This window comes from Hylaeus anthracinus, unplaced genomic scaffold (assembly GCF_026225885.1).
Source record: "Hylaeus anthracinus isolate JK02 unplaced genomic scaffold, UHH_iyHylAnth1.0_haploid 12001, whole genome shotgun sequence".
Classification (NCBI taxonomy): domain Eukaryota; kingdom Metazoa; phylum Arthropoda; class Insecta; order Hymenoptera; family Colletidae; genus Hylaeus; species Hylaeus anthracinus.
Window position 1 is genome coordinate 21,161,589 of NW_026534348.1, and position 25,844 is coordinate 21,187,432.

General features: G+C 34.4%; 1 protein-coding gene across 1 annotated transcript in view; it reads left to right on the forward strand.

The window, feature by feature from the left end:
* Nucleotides 1-25,844, forward strand: part of LOC128891269 (neuromodulin) — a 234,951-nt gene that overhangs the window by 126,908 nt on the left and 82,199 nt on the right. Inside the window, exon 3 of the mRNA XM_054150682.1 lies at nucleotides 9,517-9,650. Within this exon, the coding sequence (XP_054006657.1) occupies nucleotides 9,517-9,650 (134 nt within the window). The remainder of the gene's footprint in view (nucleotides 1-9,516; nucleotides 9,651-25,844) is intronic.

The window sequence follows — 25,844 nt, forward strand, 5'->3', positions numbered from 1 at the left end:
GAAAGATTAGAAGAAATGGAAGAAATGATAAGAAGATTGGAAAGATTTTTAGATAAGAGAAGCTTGATTTTGAACACGACCAAAACAAAAATAATGATCTTCAGCAAAGGAGGAGGTAGGGTGAAGAAAACGAAATGGCTATGAAAAGGGCAGGAAATAGAGTCAGTCAAGAGTTTTACATTCTTAGGAGTCAAATTTCAAAGAAATGGAGACATGATAGAACATGTGAGAGAAAGGGCTAAAAAAGCCAACGTACTGATACGGCAAGTTTGGGGCATCGGGGAAAGAAAGTTTAAAGACTGTTTCAAGTGGAAGGTATTTATGTTTGATCGTGTAGTCAAGAGCGTGATGTTGTATGGGGCGGAACTATACGGGTGGAAAAAAAAGGCGGAGTTAGAAAGAGTGCAATATAAATTTGTGAGATGGATTCTAGGTTTAAGTAGAGAAACACCAAGATATATATTATTAACAGAAACAAAAAGAGAAAAGATTAGAATAGAAGCAGGAAAGAAAGCTCTAAAGTTTGAAGAGGGAATTAGAAAGGCAGTAGGAAAGAATTTAGTGAAAGAATGTCTTAGGGAAAAGAAACAGGGAAGGACAAAAAATGGTAAAGAAAGGATAGAGTATGACACACGAAACGGGTATAGTCAGGAAGGGATTAGGAGATTGAGAGGGGAGAGTGATAGAGTAACTCTGGAACTGGTGAATAAAGATAGGGAAAATCAGGAACAAGTGAAATTTAACCAAATAAGAGAGGCTAAATATAACAGTAGGTATAGATATTTATTTACGGGACAGAGGCCAGAGTATCTAAGGAAAGATGGAAAATTAAACAGCCAAAATTTGATGGCAAAGGCGAAGTGCAGAAATTTAGAGCCTTGGAATAGATATTGGCTTGCGAGTAGGTGAGTAGGAGAGAAGGTGCGAGTTTTGTGGAAGGGGACAAGGTTCTCTGAAGCGCTATTTAGCAGATTGCGACAAGCGGGAAAATGCTAATATAAGCATAGAAGAGCTTTTAAAATGTAGGTTTAATGTAAGAAATGTAGATTGGATAAGGAAATTAGTAAACGGGAAGGATAAAAGTACAAACTACAATTAGCAACATACGTTCAGAGGAGAGAAGCGAAGACAGAGTGGGTAAGCGCGCGGTGTGACGAATGTAATGTGGCAGGGTGAATAGATGCGTGATTATAGAGAATGTAAAACCAAGTCCCATTTCTGGGCCGAAAGGCTGAAATTAATAAACTTACTACTACTACTATATCGTGATTCGTTTCATTTTATTCAGAAAGATGTCATAAATCTGTTGATAAAAGATTCATACTTGCATTAGTATTGTTTCGTTCCGTCCTCTTTTGTTATTCGCCGTCCTTTCTACGTTCGAAGCTGCTTGCAAAGATCAAACAATGTGAGAACTCCATGATAAATGCACACTTTCAATCCCGAGCTTGTGCACTTATCAAGGTATTACAGTACTCCTGTACTTTGACTGTGGTTTACGGCACAATACGGCACAAACGTAGCACAATGTAGCACAATTTAAAAAAATCAAAAATTCGAAAAGTGCGAGGCCAACTTCACACATATAAGGGTTTCTCCGGGTATTTCAACGGCAACTAAAGGTTTCCGTGATGGTACATAGAGATGTCTTCTTTATTTTATTATTCTACTGCTTTTAGTCCCATTATTGAACTATCTATTTACAGTCCAAATATGCAGGTTTCAAACAACAGCAACTACATTAATTAGATTCTGCCAACATCAAGCGTGTAATGTATGGTAATTTATAATCTAATTATTGCGTTACCTATTGCGCAACGATGAATGTAATTTTAAGTCGAAGTTACTTTGGAAAAATTGCAGTCCAAACTACGAAAAACAATTCCGGATGATAGGATAATCTCGAGGAAAGAAAGTAACCAAGTCTTTCATTAAACGTAATGAAATTCTTCGTCACATGTACGGAACGAAGCGAAAATTAAGGGATTCGTCGGATATCTTCAATGATTAGATGAGATTCGATGCCTCAATTAACATTTACCCGTGGCATCAGCGCGGAATGAGACCGCTGTGAATCGACTTGATAACGGTAGAGTTTATCGAGAAATTCCTCGCCGTATACTGCACGGTTACGCAGTCCACAATTTGCCATTACGATGATGTTCGTATTTTGCCGCCAGCAATTGGCCAATTATGCACTGAGCGCAATTGGGTACAACCCTCATCGGTATTGGGCGGAACGCTAATGAAACCGAAAATTTCATTTCATTGTTGCATTGTACGAATTGCAGAAATAGTTTCTCACGTAATATTTCTCTTACTTTGTTTCATTCCAAGTCACGTTTATTCCATTCGAAACGTGCTGAGCGTGACAATTTCGAGAAAATTATTTATAGTTTCTTTAGCGGAATTAGACGTTTTCATTTTGTCCATGGTAGGAAATTTTCGACTCTTTTATTTGGTTTAACCAAACATTTGGATAAAATTGATTTAATATTTAAATAAATTAAATGTATTTTTATTTTTTAATATTTATTTGTTCTGCTAAGGATTGTTGATAGATTGTTGACATTCCAAAACCTGCGTATTGTTTCACTTAACAATACAACCTGTATTCCTTGATCGTTACATAAATAAATTTGTATATTTCTACACTGTTATATGGATGAATTAATTACCCTTTGATGTCGTTGTCTCTAGTACATTTGACAAAATGTTAAAACATGACTCGATAAGAAAAATCTAAAACATTCTACCAAGGATAAAATAGTATGCTCGATTCGACTAAAGAATCTTTAATTATTTCTATCGCAATTATTCAATTGAGATTTATTTCTGTTTCAAATTGTGTACCTCAAAGAATTAAACAAAATAGTATCAACAACTTTCTAATGAGTTTTGACTTGCACATATATTTCTGTTTTTACTTATTTAACTTTTAACGTTAGTTAGTAGCATTAGCAACGGAATTACGAACTTTGAATAAAATATTAAAGCTAAGCAAAAGGTAGGAGAGTTTTCAACCCATCTAACTTTAAAGAGTCGAAGAGAATCGTTTAAACTAAATTAGTTTCTCAAAAGAAACGAAGCATCAAATCATGTATGTCGCTATTAAATCATAAACACGTATCATTCGCATCGTGATTGTTCTATTTTACTCTTTCATTTCATAGATGCACTTTGTTCGAGGTAACCAGTGAGTTCTTAACGTTGTTAACCCTTTTATGCCAGACGGCCGATCTATCGATCCACGACTTGTACGCGCAAACTGCCATGTTTCCTATTATTTCTGCTCTCGGGAACTCTAGGCACAATAATGAAAAGAAAGAAGGTGGGGAAGAGTTCATTTGAGGCCAGATTCATCGGAAATCTACTTGAAAAGATGGTTTTAGAAAAGAATAACAGCTAGCAGTGAGAAGATTAAATATCTCTACAAAACAGTTTAAAAACAGATACATACTAGTAAAAGTGTTAATAATATACCCTCCAATTCGTATTTATCAAAGTAAGAAGTATCTGAAATAAGTTACCAATAATAAAATAGATTTAGCAACACTAAAACATATTGCTAATAATTACTAGTAATTGATTGAACTATCTATACATACACGTATATTATATAAGATAGATTAATCCATTCGCTGCCAGGCAAAAATGCGTTTTTAATAATAAAAGGTGATATGAAATTAGTTGCTTTAGCAAGAAAATTTACGATTTTCTTTTGCAATAATTCGTGACTCAAATGGCTGTAAACTTATCCCTTGAGTAATTGCGATCAATTTGAACTACAAGACATCTCGTAATTGGCAGTGAATGGGTTAAATTATTAGATAACGCTTGAAATTCATTTCACAAAAATATCTAAAACCAATAAAATCACTATTTTACGTTAAAATTGACTGTAATATATCAAAAATTGTCCATATTAATGATGAATTTACAACACACATAATGCTTGAGCATTAATTAACAAGAAAATTATGTATTAGTTAGTATTTCAGAAAGAATCAACAACTGCTTTTAAATACGATAAATACACGCTTGTTACTTTCATCGTCGATGGAAAGCTTTAAAGTATTCAACAAATATCAACTTTTCATCAACTGTACGTTCGGTGGGCTGCTAGTGGTACATAATTTGTTTAGCGCGACGAAAATCGGAAAACTCATGCAAAATTGAAAAATAAAGTTGAACGATGCGCACAAATCGTACTCTTCGTGGACGAAAATGAAAAGTCGACAAAGGGTAATGGAAAAAAGGCGAAGACGAACCAATTAACGGCGCGATAGCCGATAATTAAATATCGATTTTATTTCTTGTTGACCGACCATCTGTCCTTTGAGCATTTTTTCGTGTATCCGTTTTCAACATGTCGGGACATTAACCTCGCATGCTGCAACAAATAATTAATTTTAACGATTAATTAATTAATTACTTTACGATAGTGTACAGGTTGGTTAGTGTTGTACAGAAAATTAAAAATTAGACAAGTGTCTTTCAACTAATTTGTAAATAGATTTATACAACTATCCTATGCAAAATAAAATTGTGTGTAGTCATATTATTATAGAACAAAGGCTAAAGTTATATAAATGTTGGTAATTTTCAATTGTATTAATATATTAAATAATAGAATGAAAAATATTATATTAACAAAAATTATTTGTCTATTAAATGAAGATGGAGTTTTGAAAGGAACAAGAAGATATTCACATTCCATGTCACACTATTTAAATGCTATAAATATTTCAATATTTAATCATTACGCAAAATGTTTATATAATCAAACATTCAAACTGTATTCGAATTAAGTTCGCCAAATATTAAATGTAAGAGTATTCTCGCAATATTTACAGAATAATTCGATAAGTGCCGGGTCCATTACACTGGTATTTGCAAAATTCGTATCTTTTATAGAATTTTTGCATTTTATTAAGCGTAATAAAGACGCGAAGATAAGTAAACAGGCTAAATAAATACGACATATTGTAAATTATAACAGTGATTGTATCCATAAATATTTTATTTTCGACTCCCCAAATGCTTAAAATTATAAGGAAAGTTATCGACTCTTCCGAGTCGCGAATTTTACTTACTAGGCAAAAAATAATGTTCGCATCGTGATAACCAGGTATAAAAATTGTGATGAAATGCTGCTGGAATCCGAACTGGTCGCTAATAAAAATCCGAAGCTGATCCTCCGTCACGAAGTAGGTTAGACCACCGTCTGCTGAGGTAGATGAAAGGACTTAGAAAGGGATGAAGTTAATCCAACTCCCTGAACTCTCTAGAAGCTTCCGTCCAAATTTATATGCTGCTTCATTTATAATTTCGAGCAGTGATCGAACACTTTAATATCAAACGAAAGAACTTAGACGTAAGACGAACATTATCAAATTCCAAATAGCAGAATATATTCCACATAAGAGTTCATATTTTCAGGCTCCATGTAAACTTTTTTCAAATTTGTTGTAGAGATATTGTATTAGTTTAAAAGTCTGACAATATGAATACACTTTCATTATTTTGAGTTTTAAAACAATTCTTATTCATCGACACCTTGACCTTGCCTGGCCACGCCAAACATTTGACTTCCAGGCCGCGGAAATCTAGGTAAATCATCTGGCAGCTTATTTCAATTTCACATCTTTTTCTATTTTCTTGTAGTTTTTTATGGGGATCTTCTATTTTTCAATGATAACTCCTTGAGTCCTCCACTTTTTCATGTACTTGGCGTAATTTTTTTACTTTGTTGAAGTTTTTTATCGGATCTCACTTCTTTTTACAAATCATTTATTATATAGAATCTATTATAAATTTATAAAAATAACATTGATATTTCTGTAAACTCTACATAAGAAGTCTAAATTATTATTTGTTTCTTTAATTGAATAGAGTAAAATAAAGAAAGAGGGGATAACAAAAGCGAATATATATATATTTCATATAATTTATTATTTATACCTGTAATTTTTGTTCTTGCTGCAAGAAATTGTAATGTTAATGATGAAATGAGAAAATTACTCCATTTCTATAAGCTCTACATAAAAAGACTAAATTAAAAACACTTTAGTGGTATGGATCTATTCTGTATGAATGAATGTACCTGACAATTCAAATTTTGACGACTTACCTTGTAATCAAAATTGATCTACATTTTACTTTACTGGCAGCAATTTGTTAATCTCCAATCCTGTGGGCCCCCTCTATTTCCACAATCTCTATATAAAAAGCTAAAATTCAAAACACTTCGGTGGTATGGATCTACATTAAAAACAGTTTTCTGTATGAATAAAGGTATCTCGCAATTCAGATTTTAACAACTTACCTTGTAGTCAAGATCGATCAACACTTTACAACACTGGCTGCAATTTGTTATTAAACCCTACATAAAAAGTCTAAATTGAAAACATTTTGCTGATATAAATATAATTAATAATGTAATAGTGTAAAAACTTTTGACACTTGGCAGGTTACGAATGATGACATCTGTTTCGACTCTCGACGCTCGATGGTGACGAGCCATGCCGAACCGAATGATTCCGAGAGTTGACCAACGACGCTCGGTTTTTGCTTAGCTCCTATTGGCTAAGGGTTGACGACGGGAAAATCATACAAAAAGTACCGTTTCTGACAGATTCATGACATGACATGATATTACGATATCTCAGTTGTTCGTGGACCGATTTGATTGATTTTGGTTTTATTCGAAAGCTTACATGCGGTTTACATAAGAAAAATGCCTTTAAATTTAGAAAACATTGCAGGCGTGTTGAGATATTCAAGAAAGAAGTTTCAGGTTAGGTTGGAATGGACCATCTCTCCTGCAAAAGATACGTGGTAGCTCCAACGCTATATATACGCGGTAACGGATAATTTTTCATGTACTTGGCGCCGAGACGCTACCGCGTCTCTAGATATACAGGGTGTCCCAAAACTCGGGGAGGAGCCGGAAATGGGGGGTAGCTGAGACGATTCTGAACAACAATTTCCTTTGCAAAAATGTCGGATGGGGCTTCGTTGAGGAGATATTAAGCGAAAACCCCGACCAATCAGAGCGCGCGTAGACCGTTAGAGCGGCCGCGGTAGCGAAGGCTACGCGCTAGGTCGATGCTTCGATGCACGTCGAGTCACTTGCTCGCGTGCAAGCGCGGCCACCAGCGCGTAACCTACGCTACCGCGGCCGCTCCAACGGTCTACGCGCGCTCTGATTGGTCGGGGTTTTCGCTTAATATCTCCTCAACGAAGCCCCATCCGACATTTTTGCAAAGGAAATTGTTGTTCAGAATCGTCTCAGCTACCCCCCATTTCCGGCTCCTCCCCGAGTTTTGGGACACCCTGTAATACCGACGTATCTGTGTCTATAATACCGATCTATGTGGTGTCGTCAATCGTTTGTTTAACTTTTCCGTCTGCGAGCATGCGGTGAACAACTACCCAGTCCGAATCAGTGCGAATTAGGACGCCACCTCGCTAACATGCGTTTATAATAAAATATAATAAAGTATTATATGTACCCAGTGCAGTGTAGTTTATTCTGCGTCTTGCAACATTTATCAATTTCAGAATTAAATATCTGTATACTGGAGACAAACTTATTTTTTTTTCTTTTTATGAGAATTTTAACGTTATCGTTAACTCTACTTGTTTCTCTTTCAAATTTACTAACATTTTCAATATAAAATAGCACCCACGTAAAACAAATTCGACGCAGTTCCCAAAGTAATTAAGTACTTTTAACACGCGGCGTAAATTATTGAACCGTGTATCCAGCATCTGGTTTTCACGTTCTGCTATTTTTTCGTCGAGTAGATAAGCAACAGCTGACGGCACGAATTAAGTACGCAAAACTGTGTAAAACTTTCCGTTTTGTATAGACTTACTGGAAACGTCAAAGTGTCATCCTTAATTTTACAATTAAGTCCGTGCAATTTTACAATTAAGAATACAATTTTTCATGTTTATAGATAGCAATGAAGTAAGATTACATATTCTTTTTAATTCAAGCTTAACCACTTTAGACGGAATAAATGATTAAAGTGAAGCTTTTTATTGCTCGTCAGAGTAAATTTGATCAAATGGAACCCCTAATACTAGCATAATTGTGAACGCGCGTGATGAATGGTACACCAATGGCGAAAAAGCTTAATTTGGAATGGGTAGTGTCGGTGATTCGGTTCGTAAGTTAACTAGCCATGCAAATAGCCTAACTGCGTGTCACGAGCAGATCAACCGCAAGTCAGATGAATTCGCAGAATTTCGAGTTTCGAACCCAACCTCGATTCGGAACTAGGTCAGCCTCAGCTTTTTTTTCAAAGTGGTCGTCACGGTTCAACGAAATCAACAGTGCTTGATTCTGACTGGCCCGTTTGCATAGAAATTGATGACCTCCATACAGTAATCTGTATTCATTCTCCAGAATCCAGATATGCTTTTGCGCGATTTCTCGTTAAGAAATGCTATACAAAAAGCTTCGCTGATTTCTATAATATAAAGAAGGCACATATGGTGGAGTGTGGAGAATTTATAGATTTATGGAAATATTAAAATTAATTCTGACCGTTCGATATCGTAAAACCCGAAAATACGTTGGCAATAATGGAGAATTAATTATTTGTATAATTGCAAATTGAATGACGTATAAGGTAGAGGAAATGAGTGATGTCTTTTTAGGACATTACGTTTTTGTCAGTCAATTTCAATCACGGTACGATACAGAATTTTGTTTAATTCTATTTATATTGATTTATTTATAATCGTAGTGATATACATATTTGGTAGGCACAAGGATTTTGATGAAAAGTTTAGTAATCAAACAAAATATGTAGGTACAGTATTCATGATAAAAATATAAATATTGACAAGATACATTCTATTAGTCATTTTACGTATAAAATTTACTTGCTAGATTTAATTTTAACATTCATAATACATATGTTTTTTTAATTAATTTCTGAATATAGCAAACAATTTATATTGCCTATTAAGATTCTAATAACCACTGAAGCTAGCAAGAATCTACAAAATTAAATAGCGAACCAGATCTCACTATTAAATGATAAACATTCAAATTTTTAATTCAAAGTAAAATAACACAGAATTCCTTTGGTTTCATAATATTAGGTTGTCCCAAAAGTTTCTTTCGTTTTATTATTAATTAATTCATACACAATATTTTATGTTTTATGTTACATTACAAAATTGTGTACAATTCATTTCGCTCCATTACTGTTACAGCATCAATGTCTAAGAAATTAGATTGTCTATTTACATAAACACTACCACAGAAAATAATTGAATGCAACTCACGAAAGAAACTTTTAGGACAACCTAATACTTTATGGAAATATCACAGTAGAACCTGATAACTTAAAAGTAAATTTTGATCTAGAAATAGCTGTTCGAATCCTAGTCAATTCCAATCCTATTCCTTCGACCTGACAAGTAGACAGCATATCGATCCCGGCTTCCTTCGTGGCCAACAACTTAAAGAAGACTTTTTTCTGCCATTGACAGAGCTTTGCGACGCTGCAACAAAAATCCAGGCATCCTTCCGCGGCCACATGTCTAGAAAGGAGCAAGCTGCATCAGCCATCGGGATGTCGGTGGAGAATGCTGTTGAGAATGTCGTCTCCAAGGTGGAAGACGCGGTAAGTGACTCAATTCTCATAAATTTTAGAAAATAAAACCTTTTCTTATAAAATTGAACTAAGCCCATTATTACTAGCTCTTTCTGCCATCACGGCCAAAAGTTTAAGCATGATTTAGTAATTTTTTTCAAAGGCTATAAAATATGTTCCGATTCCAATGTTTTCTCTACTAATAATACTATTCACAAACAGTATAGAAATATTTTTGTATTGGGCTGTCTGGAAAGTCCATGCCGAGTTTTAGTCAGCGGTACAGATCTAAATATATCGGAATGGCTGAAAACAAATAACATGTGTACATTCCTTAACAGGTGGAAAGGTTGTGGAACAAAATGGTACATATGAAATTCAATAAATATACATAAAAATTCAAATATGCCTTTGAATTTTTCTTAAAAATAGGCATGAACTTTCCGGACAACCCAATATATAATATTGTATGCTATAATAATTTTGTATTACATCCGGAATTTAGGAATTAGAATAACAGGAATTAATGGTAAATTACTTTTTACTTGAAATTACTTACAAAGTGATTAACAAATTCAACGAAGGAAAAAATTAATTTTAGAAAATTATCAGATAAACCTAAATATACCTATTCCAAACAGATTTTTTCAACGAGGAAGTACTCAACAACTTCGTGCATAAGAAGTTTTTCTGCAAGTCTAATTAATTATTCCACGAAGAATTGACCATTTCCATAAATTCAGGCAAATCCTCTGTATAAAAGATTTATGAACAAACCTTCGTTAGTTATGAAATTGTTATCGTTCACTTTAATCATCTTTTCTTTCGTGAAAGTTTCTCGAGATAACTCGTATATTTGTATTTGAAACGTTTTTTTAGATACGATATACTTGAACAACAGAAACTTAGGATTAATGAGGATTACGTTTCCGTATTATCATCTTTCTCATTAGCGTACCCGTGCAAATTCAACGACGTAGTTGTTACTTATCTTAAATGAGATGCACGCGCCACTTGAATTCTTTATTATCGAGAAAATTTTTATTATTCTGTCTGGGAAATACACATTCTTTAAAAGAATTAATAGATAAGGTATGGTTACTTTATCGGTTAAGAATATAAAACTTCAAAGGTAATTGAAATTGTTTCTTATAATTGCTTTCAGTAGGTTAAATACTCGTCGTTCACTTTTAAGGTTTTGAGATTTAAGATTGAAAATTAAAGATATTTCGAAATAGAACCGAAGTATAGTATCCAATTACAAAGAATGGTATCGTCAATTGTATCATTTAAGGGGGTGTTTGATTATCTTTATTAATTGTTTCGACCTCATATTTGCACCCTTCTCGCTAAAGTATTGAAGTAAAAGCTAACAGATATTTACAAACATCATAAAAATTAAAAAGGTAAAAAGGAGACAAACCGTTACGTTACCTTTTATTTTATAGGAGGTTAATAATTGAAAAGTATAAGAGCAAAGAAGAGAAGTTTAGGATTGTAAAGAAAACATGATTCATCATGTCCAAATTATAAAATACATCATGGTAATCCAAATTAAAGATTAGATACATGAAAAATTGAAATAAAACTATCTTTAGTATCTCTAAACTTCACAAAAATATTATACCAGTCCAAATGGATAGTTATCAAGTGTTTTTTTCTTGAAATTTATTGTTGCCGGTAATAAAACATATAGAGAGCGTCCCTAAAATCTGAACACGTGAGAAAGAAGGAAAATTTTCCATATATGGTATTTATTAACATTTCCTATGTGTCCAGTTTTTTGGAACGCCTTGTAAAACAGAAAACAAATCACAAAACTAGAACTATTGACCAAATTGGTAACAAAAGAATCAGTGAACGAATTGTAGAATCCATTTCAACATTCGCAACGGTCTGAAACAAATAAAAATTGTTCGAAGTTTATCATTTTCAAAAATCGAACAGCATTGAACGAGAAATAATTCCAGAACATGACGTTGTTCCGTGGTTGGAAACTTTAGAAAGAAATTTCTTTCGAGCTTTCTCGTTGAAGAGAAAGCCATCCCGGTGAGATTTTCCGCCTTCGCAACTAGGTTGCAACCCATATATGTATGTATATCGTGCACGCATTATAATAGACGTTGAAGTGAACCCGGTTTAAAATTCAATGGCTCATCCTCTTGAGATTAATTGGAAATCAATATTCTATTATCGAAAGTAATGCCGTGTTTTACCGCCACTAAATTGTCGTCATATGTGTGCCGCGTAGATTTAGTCCTTCGGTGTCTTCGTGTCACGTCTTCCAAATCCAGAATAATGGATCATCCATCTTGTATCATCCATAAAACTGGTAGTCTTCACCCTGTGAAATTTATCAAATTTTTTTAACCCACCAGCGTGAAGTTTATCGACACTTATGGTCTATTAGTGTGATGAAGGAGATGAATGAGAATTTTAATGTCAAGTGTTCTTTTGAATTTGAAACATGAGTGTATTCAAACATATGGAACGTGGAATGATCAACGATGCAGGACTTCTGTTGTTCTTGAATTTTATGGAACTTTTATGAATACAAAATTGTATTTATGATCAAATATATAGTGTATGATTTTAATATGGTTCAAGGGATGGATGCTATTGTGTTGCAAGCCAATTTTTTGAAAATATTAATTTGTAGAGTATTAAAAGACATGTTACTCAAAATAAGAAAAGGTTACTTACATCGTGGTTTTCATATTTTCATTTTTAATATATGAAAATCTATTATTATGCAATTGTAAGTATCCACAAATACACAGTGTGATTTTTATTATGTTAATCGTCTTCAACAAGAGTTCTTCAGACCAATTAATTCAAGTCGTGAAAAAGCTAATTAAAAATTAGTGTTAGACATAGCACGTACTAAAGTCTAACTCATATTATGTCATATATTATTCCATTCTTCCTTCGAAATCTATTTGAGATGTTTGTTTTATCTTACATGACGCTTTCGCGGCCGTTTTTCAAACTCCCACCATACGTGCTCAATCGGATTTAGGTCAGGTGGCTGCAAGAGAATAGCTAATGTAACTGGAGTATTATATCAGAGCCAGTAATGCCACTGTCAAAGCTGTGAGTTTTAGATCACAGTCCCATTGAAAGTACATATGTGCTATTCCTAACGTCCTCACACTGTTTGTTTTTCATGCAAAATAATTAAATATTGATACTTATACATATTTCTATCAGTCATTGCTAGACTGCAGATTTTATGCACTCGTGGCGCATACGAATATGAAAAACGTGAGCAGAATATATGAACTCTCACGAAATAAAAATATTAATTTTGTCCATGTTTTACATATGTTTTTACACCTCAACGCGGGTCGCAAATGCATAAAATTCTGTACTCGACTTCCGCTGCAAAGGTTTGAATTGATATGATTGAAAAATAGTTCATTTAAATTCATCTGAAAATATAAAATATCCAGAATAGATGCTCTCGCAGAACATTAAACATTAATATTACCATATTAATTTTGCACACATTTTGCATATATTTTCACACGTCAGAACAGGTCGTAAATGCATAGAATTTCATATTCGATTTTCAACACAGGTTTTTGAATTGATGTGTTTCAAAAATAGTTAATTTTGATTACCCTGAAAATATAAAATATGTAAAATATATGGTCTTACACGAAAGTAAATATTAATATTGTTATACCAATTTGCACACTTTTTACATATCTTTTTGCATATTAACACAGGTCACGAATGCATGGAATTCTATCTACGATTTCCACCATTCCTTTCTAAATATGTGTGATTGGAAAATAGCGAGTTTAGATTTCAAAAGTGGAAATTGAAGTTTATATATTTTTGTATAAATTGCAATGTTTATTTTTATTTGCTTTACTGATGCAAAACTTTTCCTTGCTATTCGAGCCATGTATCCTATACGAAGAACTACTTCTTCGAATGTCCTTCTTTGTGTACACACTCTCGAACTACCGATGCAATTTTAGATGCACTTGTATCTAAAATTGCATCTGACCTTTCTATAACGATTCGTACATTTTTGCATTCGTCCCATGAGTACCTATAATTTTAAAGATCGATCACTCATGTTTGCATTTGATCAAATTTATTTGGAAATTTATGGACAATTGTGATCCTCTACAAAAATCAAATCTTGGATGTGAATTTGTCAATTTACTACATTCCTTTCAGTTTTCAATTTTATAATATTCACTGATCATACGTCGAATCGTAAAACAAGTTTCAATATTTTACCATTTCCTTCTTCCTCGTATAATTGAATTTCGCTCACACGTCCTCGCTGCACTATTCCGAGTTTACTACTTGGTTTTCTAGTTAATGACAAACGCTGAAGCAGCTTTTTTTTATTATCAGTAGCAGCAACGTGCGTATTTCCGCAGAAAAACTAGGTCACGGTATTTCAGAGAATTGTGTTGTCCAATTGTGCATCCTATGCAATTCAGGTTTCAGTTTCGAATGCTATGTGTTCACTGTATATATGTGTATACTTAAATGTCTTGTAAACGGGTTTCCTTTTCCAAAAAGGGCTTTAAGAGATTGTATTTTTAATAAAACGTAGATGTTAAGAAATATATCCCGTTTTCCTATTTTTAAAGAAAGTAAGTATGATTTGTGAAAGATGACCACAACTACGCTGACAGGAGTATTTTGTTTATAAAAAACAAAACACGAAATTCTTTTTAGAGAAATTCTTTATCTCGGAAATAAATTTTGTACCTCGGGATGACGGGTCAAAATTTTTGAAATTTGAGAAAATTATGTTGAATTATTTTATTGTTATATTTTTATCTGTTACTTAAAATATAAAATTTGCAAAATTTGCACTCGAGGTAGTTTGCCTTTTTTGTATAGAATTGTATCATTAAAGTTAATCCTTACGAAGCTGTGAATCATTATATGTAGACTATAAATATTATTAGTAATTTTACTACACAAAATATATGTCGTGACATAATATAATATTAATAATATTTCAACTCGCATAATTGTCTGTACTCTGTTCTGTCTACGCTACACGTTTTAGATGTGTCCTTCATACTTTTTTCTTCGTATTTCTTAAGATTCTAATATTCTTATACAAGAATACACTTTATAAAAAAGAACGTTGGTATATTTTTAACCAATGTAAAAAATCGTTTATGTTCGTATAATGTATATATTTTAATTGGAACAATTAATCACTCAGTTTTAACATTTATATATTTAACTTTTGTATAATCAATGCATATATTAATCTGTTTGTACAATAAAAACCGGTTTTGATCATTGTAATAATGATTTTAGATTCGTGTTAACTATGTCTGAAGACATCAAAATTATGGACAAAAACTCTAATGAAATTGTGCTGTCAACTCGACTAGCGATCCAAGATTATTTCCTTACAATGTAAACGATTCCTCCGAACATAATTAAATTTTCCGATGATGAAACACATCAATGTTGTTACAAAATTCGTAGATGGTACGGATCAATATCAGTTTGAATATTTGTGCACCCCAAACGTACTACACGACCCTGAAAAGGTAAAAATCAATAGTATATTCTACGCTAGCGGAAAATGCTAACGAATTCCGTGCGTGGTTAGCAACGGAGGCCATTTTGAGCACCTCTTGCAATTACTTATGCACTTGCGGTTAACACGTAATCAGGCTGAAATTCTAATCGATTACATCTCTGGCACAAGAAATTTATGGACCCTCTATTTAGTCAGGAATTATTTTTTATCTTCGAGGTGTAAAATATACTTTCATATTTTTGATTACATTTTGTAAATATCTGCTATAGTAAACCCCCCATTGTATGTGTTAATTAAGTGGACACTCGTTTTTTTTAAATTGTTCGTTTCATACTTTTGGTTAAATAACATAATCTAATGTAGTATACAAACAAATTTTAATGACTTTATTTGTAATGTATTTGTAGTCTTTACAAATTTCTATTAAATATCTTAAGTCATGTTCCTTCGAATACAATTCTATTATATCAGGTTTGTAAAACTCTTTTTCAAATTAGGAAAATGTTTCATTTACAGATTATTGATTTAAGTATAACCACTGAATTTTATTTATATACTATGCTGGACTGTAATCTTTAAATATAAATGAAAATAACAGAAATGAACTAACCCTGTTTTGCATGAGTTTTATTTTATTTTCTAAAAATTATTAAAATCCCACAATAAAATTCGTTATGTTTTGGATATTTAAATATTATTTAAATATAGATATTTAAATATTTCACATTGGTTAAAAAATGTCAAGGTTCTTCATTTTCACGTATACTTAGTAGCACTTCTTGTAATACAGGGCTTTCCGAAAGACGTTTTTCAGCTTTTGATTTTTTTACAAAGACAAAAAGTTCTTTTATTTTAAATGAAACCACGTGTGATTACAATTAAACGTGAAGAATCATGTGCTAATCGCGATTATTCTAATTAACAAATTTGTTATTAAAAAGCAAAATCCTAAACTCCCATTTGGAAAACTTGTTCGATTACTCTGGTGGCAGAGGTTTCCAGAACAAGAGTTACAAGACTGCAATCAATATTTACCCATTCGTCACACTGTTTCAGAAATTGCCAGAAATTAAGACAGGTCCAAAAGTGTCTCGTTCAAGTATAATTTCCTTACGTCCTGGATACCTATATTCCAAGTTTCACTAGAGATCGATAATCGCTACCAAACTGCTGTGCGGTTCATCCCCACTTTATCGAACCTCTGAAATTAGCAGAGCACGGTTTCGAAAGACCTTTCGAGCTCGCGGAATGTCATGATCAGAAATTTATTAAACGAATTAATTCAAATCTTGAGGAAAATATTTCAAAATATTTCTGCAATAATCACCTTATATGCTTCTTTAGGAAGCCAATGATTTCGTAGCCCCATTAATATTCAACTCAAAGTGATCGTTACATTCAGCTTTTAACATCAATAAATTAATTTAGTATCATTTTGTAACTTCATTATAAACTACTTTATGCCTATTAGTAATATTAATATATAAGCGAGTTGTATTTCGAACGATATACAGAGTGTTCAAAAAAAAGCATTCAATATTTGTATGGTGTATAGGGCACACTGTACTGAGTAAAAAAGCTTTAGTAAACATAGGTCCAAAGGTCAACCGTTTCTGAGATATAAACATTTTTGTTTGCTAGTATCATGATTGACTTACTTGCTTCCATCGCATACGATGTTTATGTCAGTGTTTATAAATTGCGTTTTGAATGTTCCCATTCAAGTGTCGACAATTTCATCAATTTCATTTTTTCAATTTCGTGTACAGAAATGAGCGATGGACACATGGAAAATCTTCTATAAATATCGAAAACCCAATAGTAAGTCAATTATGATACTAGCAAACAAAAATGTTTATGTCTCAGAAACGGTTAACCTTTGGACCTATGTTTACTAAAGCTTTTTTACTCGGTACAGTGTGCCCTATACACCATATAAATATTGAATGCTTTTTTCTTAACACCCTGTATATGTATTATATCGATTTGGTATAAGTATGATTACACATATATTAGTGTTGTAATTATTTGTTGATTGTATGGTCTTACCTATCAGGATGGTTCGAATGCATATAATAATTCCTACGCAATACGAATTCTATTAACAATTATTCTTATTCTATTCAAATATTCATAATATATACCATAATATACGTAAGCATACTATGTTATTGGGTTGTTCAGAAAGGCTCCAGTCAATTGTTAAGAAAAATTCAAAGGCACATTTAAATTGTAATACATATTTATTGAATTACACAGGCACCATTTTGTTCCACAATCTTTCCACCCTTTTTAAGGAATGTATACGTGTTATGTATTTTCAACCATTCGAATATATTCAGACCTGTACCACCTACCAAAAATCGACATGGACTTTCCGGACAACCCAATATATTATATTACATTACATTACAGTAGGTAGGACCAAAAAATTGGGGTCTCTTGACCTAAATTTAGATAATACATACGATAGAAGTTTAAATAATTAGCGTGAAAGCATCAAGTAAGTTCAAAGAAGAATCTTCTGTACATACATATGTTATAACCACGATTTATGTATAATATAAAATAATATATACATTATATTGTACATAACGTATAATATAATATAATATATTATGAACAATTTGTATGGTCCAAGAATAAGAAATCAAATATTATATATCATGCGTAGTGTACAAAAAATAATTATATTATATTATATATTATGTCCAATGTACATATAATTTCGTATTATACGTGAATTTTAGTAGTAAATATACGTATGGAAGCAAAAGTTCCACGAGTATACATGCACTATTATTGACTTCGTATTACTATTCAAATAACTACTTCGTACAGTTGATTTTCTGACGAATAATCTGCTACAAATTGCTATACTCAGCCTGAAGTATTTGCTGAACATCCATCGTGTTTGTAGACTGATTCGATTATGCGAGTCGCGTGCATTGGCGCACAGGTAATTCAGTAGAAGACTCGATATGAGGTCTTCATTTTTCGACGAGCGTATGCTATCCACGTGCGCCCCATAGAAATTCTTTTATACGACGTTACAAAGCGGGTCGACCATAAAACTTGATCTAACGCCGCGCCTCCTCATCGCGACGGTTTACTTTTGTCTTGGACCAGCGAGAACGGGTCGCGAGATAAGCTGTAAACTCCTGCATGACGCGATGAGATGCTGCGAAATCTTCTTTGTACGTGAAGAAAGAGCATTATGGACGGGAGAATCGTATCAGAGTGTCTCTTAACTCTTCGGCTATATCAAAGTAAATTTCATGATAAAGCATATCCCGTTTCCTGGAAAATGGTTCGCGTTCTATTGAACAAGAGATCTGAGATAATAGAGGGAGAAAATAAGAAGAGCATTGTGCTATACACTTTACCTTTTCGAGGATCAACGAGGACCGAATGCTTTTTAGAAAATGGGCGTATTCCGTCCAACATTCCGTTGAATTGGAATTTTACCAAAATTGCGGATCGTTGGTTGTTGGTTGGTCGGTGAATTATGCACTAGCCGAAACCGGTGATTCGACATTCATGATGTAAATGAGAAATCAAGAAATGGGGTTACTATTTACACCTCTGGAAATCTCGAGTATTTCAAGAGAACAGGCATTCCTCGAATGCATTAATTGATTAATGAATTAGGACGTCGCAACGCGTCGGGTAGAAGGTTACACAAATAAAAACTGACATTTCCTCGTGTAAAGCTGACCCAAATTTCAAATTTAGTTACGGTACACAAGTATATTTAGTACAATCTGTGTGATATTGCTTAAAAATACCTTAAAAATAAAAAGTGCCTTTCTTGTAAGACAAAATTTTCATTTAGCAATTTCGTTACTTTGTGTAATTTATTGTTACGTGCGGAGACTTCACTCTGTTTCGTAATTTCTATGAAACCTCTCCTCCGTGACATTTGCCCTTTCGAGCGGATGTGGCCGCGGCCCTTCGATAAAGTTTTTACTAAGAAACTAGGGCGCGTCGCGGGACTGATTTCCACGGAAAAATAGGAGCACGTGCCTCTACGCATCTCCGCATACAGCAGCATAGAATTCATAAAATCAACTCCCACTACCGCTTTTTTAACAATATCTAGAGTATATAAACCGATGCGTTTCGCATCTCGGGGGCTCATTTCTTGAGGACACGTTGAAGTTACGTCGCGCTATATCTTAAACCCGCGAGGTAAGATCGGGAAGAATCCCCTTCGAGCAAAGTAAAGTAAAGTAAAGTTCGGGTTATAGTAATCAAGAAGAAATAAGACACCGACACCGTGTTAGCTCGTCGCAAGATCGGGAAGAATCCCCTTCGAACATAGTCTTGAAACGTTTTGGTAAATACTCGTTCAATTGTAAACGTGACCCCCGCATTTCAACTCGGTGCGTAACCTTGAGTGTAGGAATTAGTTTCCGCGATGTATACAAAAACACTTGTATAGTCCATTAACCAAACCTTTAATATATACGCGTACTATCCTTTGAATTATTTAGTTAAGGATACCCACAGCAACAATACACCTTTACCGCTCGAGGTGTATTGCATAATAAAAGTTACGAGGCCAACTAACAATCCTAGTGGAAACCCTACGTTAGCCATATGTAGGTGCGTCCACGACATTCAATCTCCTTAGTGACAACACTTCGTTAGCCATACGTTGGTGCGTCCACGAAAACTTTCCAACCTCCTAGTGGCAACCCTACGTTAGCCATAGATAGGTGCGTCCACGAACGCACATCCCTATTAACAAAAATTGTCCAAACGACAACTATCCTCGGCAGCGCGGCCGAAACAAGCCTCACAGTCCTCGGCTCGTAACATTATTACTAGCTAACTTAAAGTATATTTTGATTGATTAATTTTCATTAATTGATTGAAGATACTAGGACCTACTATCCAATAAATTATTTCAATTACATTTATCATGATTAACTATCTGAAATCTTATTCAGCGTATAGCCTATAGAGATATACAGGGTGTCAACGTATAAGTTCGGGCACACGCACGGTGTCAATTCTACATCAAATTTCCAACAAAAAATTACTCTTAGACATTTTCTTTGCGTCTCCTTCCCCTGGAGTATTTTCACTTTTAATTTTTGTTCTGTGTTTTCTATTTGACACTCTTTAAACGGCCATAACTCCAACAAATTACAGTGCAAACTTAAAACTAAGTATACCATTCGAAAGAGAGTTAAATTTTCCATCTGTCTGGTGCAAAACCAAAATTTATTACGTAGATTTAACAAGTGAAAAATTAGGTCAAACTTTACATTGTGAAAATTTTAAAGAATTTGACTTATCCTGTATTCGTTTTTCGGTTTCAAAGACATAGTTGTTTGGCGGGCACTCTTCGGGAAAAACTTCCTCGAAGTCTCAGCTTTTGAATACTAATATCAAAATAAATTGTACGGTGGTATTTTAGAGAGAAAATGACGTTTGAATGAAGAAAAGCGTGGGTTTTTACGTGAAAATTTATATTTCTGTCTTCTGACTTGTCACTTTAAAATTAACTTGATACGATGTATTTTTTAGTGACACTCATGAGCCTCCCCAATTAGGAAAAAAAACGATTTTTTGACACCTCAAGCCTTTCTCAGCCGTGTGTAGAGCCTGAGAGCGAGGCGAATAATAATTGTTTTTAAACATGTATTCATAGAATTTTTGTTTTTAGAGACTATTTAATCAAAATCAACCTCGGTGTACCGATAAATGATATGGAGATTTGAACACGATCGATTTCACAAAGCAAGACATCGATGTTTTCGGCGCAAGAGAACCGATTAGTTTTGATTTAGGAGGCAGGCTTTTTGAACGCTTTTTTGCATTTAAACGTCATTTTCTCCCTAAAATATCACCGCATAATTTCTTTTGACAATACCATTTAAAAGCTGAGTCTTCGAGGAAGTTTTTCCTGTAGGATGCCCGCCAAACAACTGTGGATGGAACGAGGTTGGTGCCAAAGTACGCGAATTAAGTAACAAATAACAACTTATTAACTAATTAAATAATACAGAAAATGTCGACCTTTTCGTGTCGGTTCTCGGCGCTAGACCTAGGGTTTTATGACCATTTTCCGGGGCCATGTGGCCCAGCCATCATTGCAACCCTGGGGCTTTCCTTGCTGCGTCGAATACGCTACAGTACCCACTTACCAGTGCTAACGCTTATTTCCAGTAAAAGGAGGTGGTAGGTAAAAGGTGTCTTTTATTCCCCACAGGTCAATCTTACGTACTAAGCTTATCTTAATTACATTTATTGATCACACTTATCTATTTAAACCCTGCTTGGAACCGATCGGAAACGCGTGTTTCCCTACTCGCGCGTTTCCCTACTCGCGCGTGTAGTGTATCGGTTTCGATTTTCCGTATTTTGTTCGCTCCGAATTGTCCGATTATCATTTCGTTCACTATCGGCTTCAATTTGGATGAACATATCACGAATGTTTGTGATTGATTCGTCGAGAAGTTGCTCGATGTCATCGGAGACAAGAAAAGCGGGTTTTATAGAAATCCTTACGTTTCTTTCGTTAATTTTGATTGTATAATTTTTGTCACCCCGTTATATCACTTTATAAGGCCCGTTGTAAAGTTGTTATACTGGGCTTCTGACCGCGTCGAGCCGCAAAAATACATATGGCGATGACGCGAGTTCGCGGAAAACGAAAACTTTCTTATTTCCGTGTCGCATGACCGGGTGTGGCTTGACTTTATCAATTTTATTTCTTATTCGCTTCGCATATTCGGAATTCACTTCTTGACTCGCAGGTAGAAAGAATTCTGTCGGTAACCGTAATCCAATGCCATAAATTATTTCCGCTGCCGTTGCGTTCAGGTCCTCCTTAATAGCGGTTCGTATTCCTAAAAGTACGATCGGCAAAATTTCTACCCAGTTATTCGTATCGTGACATTTGATTGTTGCCTTTAATTGGCGATGTAATCGCTCTACCATCCCGTTGGACGCAAAATGATAGGCCGTCGTTCGTAAATGTTTAATGCCGAGCAACTGGCATAGTTCTTTAAATAACTGTGATTTAATTTCGCGTCGGGAATTGCTTCGGGCCAACGCGAAAAACAGTCAATACACGTTAGATAATATCGGTAACCTTGAGAATATTGCATTACGATAATGTCTATGTGTATGTGTTCGAAATTACCTGCCAAAGTTTCGAATATTCCAACAGGTGATGATACATGCCTGGTAATTTTGCATCGCTGACACGGAATGCATTGTCGCGTCCAATTTCGACAATCTTTGTTTACAGACGGCCAAACGAATCTCGTCGTCACCAGGTTTTGTGTAGCGCGTATCCCTGAGTGTGACAATCCATGTGTAGCGACCGACACGAGCTACCCGCAAAATCAATGCCTCATCACTGGTGTGAACATATATCATGAATTACGCTTAAGTCTCATAACACATTAATGGAAACGTGAAAAGGTAGGTGAGGTGTAATCGGCGAATTCGTAAAAGACAACGATGTACGGGGGGGGGGGGGGAGAAACACAAAGAAACCGTTTATTCAAAAGGCGGTTGAATTTACGTTTACTGGTTCTACTCGACAAAATACCGGCAGTAAAAACCCCAGTCCCAAGTGGGCCTGTTCAAGGGGATGGTGGGTCAGTTTCGATGGCACTATTCGTTCGCCACTTTCACTTTAATTACGTCGGGATCACCACTTTGTGGATGGAACGAGGTTGGTGCCAAAGTACGCAAATTAAGTAACGAATAACAGCTTTATTAACTAATCGTCCATACAGAAAATGTCGACCTTTTCGTGTCGGTTCTCGGCGCTAGACTCACTAACAAGGTCCCGAGGAGAAAGTTTCCTCAAAGGCCAAGGAAGTCGCGAGAAATGGTCGCTTCGTCAGTCCCAGGATTTTATGACGGTTTTCCGGGGCCATGTGGCCCAGTCATCATTGCAACCCTGGGGCTTTCCTTGCTGCGTCGAGCACGCTACACAACTAAGTCTTTGAAACAGAAAAACGAATACAGAAAAAGTCAAATTTTTAAAAATTTGTACAACGTAAAGTTTGACCTAATTTTTCACTTGTTAAATCTACGTAATAAATTTTGGTTTTGTATCAGGGGGTTGGGAAATTTAACGCTTTTTCGAACGGTATACTTAGTATTAAGTTTGCACTGTAATTTGGTGGAGTTATGGCCGTTTAAAGAGTGTCAAGTCGAAAACACAGAAAAAATATTAAAAGTAAAAATACTCAAGAATTAGGCGACACAAAGAAAATGTCTAAGAGTAATTTTTTGTTGAAAATTTGTTGTAGAATTGACACCCTGCGTATGTCCAAACTTATACGTAGACACCCTGTAAACAATATAGCTCATATTTTGTTGAAAAAAAAAGAAAATATACACGTCGAATTGAGTAACCTCCTCCTTTTCGAAGTCGGTTAAAAAGTACCTCCTGCCTAGTAAATCATGTTAACTACATTCGTCACGATTAAGCCTGTAAAGATTTCAATAGAGATCATTTTCTGCTAAAGGAAGTACACCTACTTAATAAACCACGTTCATCAGGTCTATCACGATAATTCGAATAGTTTTAGTCCATATTATGTCGACATATTAATAAAGTTCACGTTTCGCTAAGGAAAGTAGTTCTACCGAGGAACCCATATTAATCACATCCATTAAGAGCAACTAATTCAAATTAATCACCTTTATCACCAAAATTCGAATAGTTTTAGCCCATACCATTTCGAGATATCAATGTAGGTTATTTTCTGTTAAAGTACCTCTACTTAAGAAGTTACGTTAACCACATTTATTTCTAAAATTCAAACAGTTTTCGCCCATAGTATGTCGAGATAACAGTATAGCGGATTTTCAGCTAAAAGAATTCAGAGGTTGAGGTACAGGCAAAAGGAATTAGGATGTCAAGACGGTTCATGCATATGTCACCCATAGGAAAAACGTACCTATTGCGTGCAAGAAATTGCGTTCCCCCCCCTCGCCTAGCCAAAATTCGTTATGCATATTACGGGTATGACCCAAAATTCAAATTTTCTTCCGTCCGACGACAGGAGGAGAAGCGAGCGATGCATGGATATATAGATGGTCTCTGACGTTAACGTGCTGAAGAATTCATGGAATTTCACATGAACCCCGCGGGTATTAATTCCAAAGGACAATCGCGTATTCCTGACCGTCCTCTCCGACAGTGAAACGGGGGATGAATAATTTGTCCCGAGCTTTCAAAAAAATCAGTTTTGGGGCCGTTCGAGACGGGTGAAAAATTCAGAGCCAGCGAAACGAGGTGTCCCTCTTTCTCTGCCGCGTCGTAATTCGCTTTGAAAGTCGCGGCTTGGAAGAGAGAACTCGCGGAAGAGGGATCTGTAATTCACTGTGTTCCCAGTTAAACTAATTGCGAAGCACAGGTAGGCTTCTCTATCAGCCGGACGGTAGCAAAATCCAAACTGTGCCCCCGTTTCGTGGCCAGCGTTCGAACAACTTTCGAAACCGTATTACGCTGGAAATCGTTTCGTTTCCCTGGAAATAGATTTATTTTCTTGCTCAGCCGTCATGGGAGGACTGACAAAGCTTTAAGCTTAAGTGCTTTGTGTCTTATTAGCGTTGTCTTTAACGTGTGTAGCTCTTCTTGCTATGTTTATTTTTAGCAAATCTTTTTCTTCTCTTTTTTTGAGATATAAATTTCTGTATTCATTATACCGAAGAGTTTACGCGAGGGTACATTGTGCTTGTTTATACTATAATTATGTTATAATTAGCTGTATACTATTTGTTTCAGAGGTGGGTAATATTTGTAGAATAAATATTTTAAATACTATTTCAAATAATAGATTCTTCATAATTCAAATAAAATAGTGTTTCAAATGGGATATAACATTTCACCAAACAAAATATTTTATTTTGATAATGTAAAACGTAAAATAAAATATGTTTCATTTTAATAACATAAAGCATAAAATAGAATACTTTCCATAGTTCTTAATTTGAAAATAAACTGTGTATATATGATACACAGATGGAGGAACTATTTCTTGCGATTGAAGAATATCTCTTTCCATCATTCATTTTATGAAGATTCTTATCGAAGATTCTTAATAGAAGTATTCATTGAAGAACTACATTGAATGTATGTTTATAATGCAGCGGAAAAGTACTTCGTTCGTTTTAGATTGCCAAAATAAATATAGTTTTTATCCAACTTCGAAAAAGGAGGAGTTACTCAATTCGATATATATATATTTTTTTACACTATAATTTAGTAAAATAAAATATTTCGAACTATGGTACAAGTATTTTCAGTGTTTTTCAAATAAAATATTTATTTACTATTTACTATTTAAAATACGTATTTTACCCAGCTCTGATTTGTTTATCTTTATAGGTCAGACTTTTGCAGTTATGATATATTGTAATATGAAAAGCATATAGAAAACGTATCTGGATTATGTTTTTTGAAAATCATGTGATCATCAAATCATCATCGTATAGTATCATTATAGTATCATCAAATGATACTAATATTCCATTTTGCGCGCGCGCGCGCGCGCGTGTGTGTGTGTGTGTGTGTATTCTGTATACGTTTAGATTATATTTCTCACATTTATGTTACCCGCAAATACTTAAAGTGTGCATTTTATTTATTACTTGTTTATTAAATTATAGATCGTATGCATTTATGACATCTAGTAATGCGG